Source organism: Quercus suber, unplaced genomic scaffold (genome assembly GCF_002906115.3).
Source record: "Quercus suber isolate HL8 unplaced genomic scaffold, Cork oak 2.0 scaffold_180, whole genome shotgun sequence".
NCBI classification, from domain to species: domain Eukaryota; kingdom Viridiplantae; phylum Streptophyta; class Magnoliopsida; order Fagales; family Fagaceae; genus Quercus; species Quercus suber.
Genome location: NW_027069639.1, coordinates 904,602 through 909,630, shown reverse-complemented (window position 1 = coordinate 909,630; position 5,029 = coordinate 904,602). Strand labels below are relative to the sequence as shown.

The 5,029-nt window shown below is 32.5% G+C and overlaps 1 protein-coding gene across 1 annotated transcript; it reads left to right on the top strand.

The window, feature by feature from the left end:
• Nucleotides 1–3,352: 3,352 nt before the first annotated feature.
• On the top strand, nt 3,353–4,742 carry LOC112000215 (protein ROOT INITIATION DEFECTIVE 3). Its single transcript, XM_024032311.2, has 4 exons — nt 3,353–3,622; nt 3,715–3,828; nt 4,084–4,217; nt 4,331–4,742. The coding sequence occupies exons 1-4, from the start codon at nt 3,419–3,421 to the stop codon at nt 4,482–4,484; spliced, it is 606 nt and encodes a 201-aa protein (XP_023888079.2). The 5' UTR covers nt 3,353–3,418; the 3' UTR covers nt 4,485–4,742.
• Nucleotides 4,743–5,029: the final 287 nt, after the last annotated feature.

Below are 5,029 nucleotides of genomic sequence, written 5' to 3'. Positions count from 1 at the left end.
TTAACAAATAATTATAACTTATATAATTGGGTCCTAAATTTCCATAACATCAAAAATTAAGTTTTACAATACAAAAATAACCGAATGAACAAAAATTAAACCAAATCCCAAAATCCAAAATAAATCAAACAAAAGTAAAGTACATATATTTTCTAAACTATTAATATGCATTCTTAGATGAAGTTACTTGGATTAAAAATTTTAACAACTCAAACCCAACTCAACCCAAGTTTTGAATAAAAAATTTTAGAATACAACCAAACTCAACAACCTACAAAAAACTTAGGACGTCATGGGAGTTGGGTTAGCTTGGATTATGTTGGTGAATTAAATGTACACTCCTAAATGGCTATTACAATCCAACCTTTTAGCTTGGGATATATTGTTGATGTCCACATACGTAGGCAATGTATGTTTAACAGACGTAACAATATAATTTTGATATCCTGGCTCAAATACACTCCCACACCCCCACCTCCCAACAAAAGAAAGAAAGAAAGCATTCTTCTAATGTTATTTACTTATTATTGTGAAACTATACATGAACGCTAGAAGATGAGGAACATTTAAGAGGGAAACAAACATTTTAACTTTCATTTGGATTATTAAAATTATGAAGTAAATATATGTTTAGCTTCAATAATTAGCCTTTTTTTTTTCTTCTTCTAGTTTTTAGTAAAGTCTCAATCTTGTCATTGAATAAAGAATCTATATTTAAATCTCATTTATACCAAAATCTAATTTGTGACTTGGCTTGTATAATGAGCAAATGTTTGGAGCGAACATCAGGAGTTCAAACCCTATCGTATTTCTCAAATAAAAAAAAAAAATATATATATATATATATATCAATTAAGCATCATATCAAAGACCATATAAGACGAAAATGAGAAACCTTATTGGTACACCTACGTACATAGATACTTTGCTCTAAAGTGATCACAAATGAATTCTTAATATAGAAAATGGATTTGATTTTCATCCTGTACTTCAGTGCATTGAATGTGACACAGATATGACATGTGTTGAAACATAAATATTTTACTCTAAAATGATCACAACTGAATATTTAATATAGATGATGGATTTGATTTGTGTTCTGTACTTCCGTCCATTGAATGTTACATAGATATGACACATCAAAAGGTGATTATGTGTTTGTCTCGTATCTAAATCCCTAAAAATACTAGACAGTAGCCTTAGCCATAGATGACTAACCTCTATAGGAATATATGATGACTCTCCGTCACAATCATCCAACATTGCTCAACAACCTCCACCAACTAGAATTTTGCATATAAAGTTTGATTCCTGTAACACGTGGTTTAGACGACAATCCATCGTTGGCATGGCTGAGAAAAGAGAGAAACATACATAAACACAAAAGAAAGTGTTTGTAGCCATATATATTTGCTTTCCGCAATCAAAAAGGGACTTTTGTTTTCAAGAAGCAACAAAAACTTTGCAATAAACTTAGCAAAAATTTGAAGCATGCGTAATGTTAAACTTCTATTTTGTATTGGCTATTTGTTCAAACTTCGTGCATGCTTAAAAAGGATAAGGGAATTTTCGAATCAATGGTAAAAAGACAAACATTCCTTTTCTAAGTTCAGTGAGATTAAACTGAAGAAGTGGTTAATTTTATGTAGATACTATAACCACTAAACATTGAAAAAGAAAAAAAGAAAAAAGCACTAAATTAAACCTTTTTTTTTTTTGAGAAGAAGCACTAAATTAAATTTGGTTTGGGTTTATATGGGCTTCTATGAACGTTTCACTTGCAACGAGTAAGCATGAAAAATGTTCTGGGCCGAAGTGGCTCTGGTGGGATTCAATTTTATAAAGTTATGGGCTTGGGCTGCTAGCCTACCCTAGTAGAAAAGAGATTATCCAGGAATCAAATTATATTTATAGAAAAATATAAAAAGAGAAAGACTATGGGCCCGTTTGGTTTGTATTTTTAAACAACATTTTTTAGTTTTTAAACAGCATTTCACGCATTTCAACACACTTTTTCACCCATACGTATTTCAAAAAACTACAAACAACAATTTTCAAACTACTCTACCAAACACCCCCTATAAGTGAAGAGAAAAAAAGAATAATGCTTGATATACAAACTATTTTACAAATTCAATAGAAATATTTGACTTGATTATTTTGTTAGTTATAAGTTACATAGTCCGAAGAGAAGCATATTAATTATTAGACTTGTTTTTATTGTTTAAAAAATTTATTGGAGCAAAATTCTAATACATTTTAAGAAATATTTTCCTTAACTAGACAATAATAATTATCAATCAATTGAGCATGTGATAATTTTATAATTTCATTAAATCTCATCATCTTATGCATACAACATCCAATTTTTACATTGTCCAAAAAAAAAAATCCAATTTTTAGATCACTTATCATGTGTAATAATTAAAATTGTGTCAATATATTTGAATCATTCTCAAAATTTATCTAATAACTGATTCTAAAAAAAAAAAAAAATTATCTAATAACTAATAAGTATATTGGTTGTAGTATGATGCATCAAAAAAAAAAAAAATTTTGGCAGTATATGTAAATGCTTTTCCTACTTTAAATAGTTTTAAATTCAACATTGATGTGTTAAAACTATCATAAATATTGTGGGAGGAAACTTAATCTGGAACCCCAATCAAGTATTGTCTTCTTTGGAATTAGCGACATGAGGCGCAGGCCTAATCCTTAAGATTTTGCTCAGTCCCACATCGGGGAGAGACGCCTCCCATCTTTGCATTATAAGCACTTGGTCTAATGAAGTGTATACCATAGTGTACTAAGTTTCCTCCCACAAATATAATTACATTAGTTTTAAGATTTTTTTTTTTTTTTTGGGAAGAAGTTTTAAGAAACTTTTAAAATCATATTAATTTAATCATGAAATATTCAAATTTTAATTAGTATAAATTGATTCTTAAAAAAAAAAGTATAAATAAAAAAAATGCAGGTTTTAATTTTTAAGATTTTGAAATGATAAGATTTAAAATGTAAATATTGTCATAAAATTGTAAAAGGAGAAGTTAATGGATGATTCAAGAACGTTAGTTCAGGTAATATTTCTAAAAAAAATTATGTGAAAAGAAAAAATCAATATAATTTTTTATATTTCTCATATAAATTATATAAAGCCTTAATTAAAATAGTCTGTTATCAAATGTAAGAAGAGTGGACTAACAGTTCCTCAAAAAAAGAAAAAAAGAAAAAGAAGAGTGGACTAAGAATAAAAGACCTATTAGTTATTACAAGTTCTTTATTTGTTCATTCCTCTCTTACAACGACGTCGTATGCTAATTCTTCGTGCGCGAAACTCCTAAAACCCTAGCAAAATCCCTACACTCAAAAAGCAAGCTCCAAGACCTTCCTAGCCCTAATTCCACAATCACAAGCAATGGAAGTAGTGGTGGCTTCCTCTTCCATCGACGGCGGCATCGGCTGCTGGGACGTCCATACCGGCGCGGAGCAACTCCGTTACAAGACTTGCGTCTCTCCGCCTCATGGCCTCGCCTGCGTTGGCCAACGCTTCCTCGCCTCTTCTCAGCTCCGTGATCCCTCCGCCAACTCTGGCTGCATCCTCTACTGGTCCTGGTCCAAGGTACACTTCGCTTCAAACTATGCACACAACCTGTTCGACAATATGCCTCAATGAACGCTCAAACTAAATACATGTCTTATTTGTGTGTATAGCCTCAAGTAGAAGTTAAGAGCTTTCCTTCGGAACCAATGCAGCCAGTCGCTGCTAACCGCGAAGGCACGTACATTGTTGGTGGAGGCTTATCTGGTGATATTTACTTGTGGGAGGTGAATTTCCTTTATATTATAATTGTTGAATTGGTTTCAGATAAATTAGAACTATTAACATTAGCATAGCTTAGCTCGTCAATGGTGAATGCCCCTGGATTACCCGGCAACTGGGTTTCGACGGGTGGGTCCAAAGGACTCTTCTTTAGGAAGGTTCCCTAGTGTATCAAAAAAACAACACAAAATCATTAGCATAGTTGGAGTTCTATTTTTTTCTTTTCTATTTATCTGAAGACTACCTATGTGATGCTTTAGGTTGCCACTGGTAGACAACTTAGGAAATGGAATGCGCATTATAGGGCTGTTACTTGCTTGGTATTTTCCGATGATGACTCACTGCTAATTTCTGGCTCGGAGGATGGATCCGTTAAAGTTTGGTCCCTCTTCATGTACTTCTCTCTCTCTCTCTCTCTCTCCATATGTTTACTATATTTAGTTTGATTATTACATTTTTAATCATATACTCATGCTTCATTTTTGCTTTCATTGACTAATGATTCAGGATATTCGATGATTTGAGACGTCAGCGATCTGATCATCTATATGAGCACAATTTTTCAGAGCACACTTTGCGTGTAACTGATATTGTAGTCGGATATGGAGGAAGCAATGCCATTATAGTATCAGCTTCCGCGGATCGAACTTGTAAGGTTTGACGTGCTCTCAAATAAATTATACTGTCTACAGTATTTTGTTAATGTAGTATTATGACATGTGCTGCTTTTTTATGGCTTGGGATGTTAAGGTGGAAATTAACTGCAACTGTCAAGTGAGGTTCACCCACGCTTTAGTTATAAATCAGATATTTATTATTTGCAAATCATACTTTTTATAAGCTACTAGTTTAAAAAGCAAGAACCCTTTTGTAAAATAAATGGGCATATGTTGTTCTTGTTGAGATTTCTGTAATCCTTCTGAACATAATTGATGTGTTTAAAGAGAGGAAAGGGGGAAGGGGGGGTGGGTTTGGACCTGCACTCACCCTGTGAATAAGTGGAATCAAACAACAGTCCCTATCAATCTACTGATTATTGTATCTTAGAATGTGGATGATTCACACTCTCGAATATGTTTGTCAGTTGGCGAGTCCAATTTCGAACAAGGCTAACACAAGTTATATCTCTCCTCTCTAGGACTTATTTTATTAGTGACCTGAGTTCAACTTCTGAAGAGTTACTTTTCATTTTTTTTTTTTTTTTTT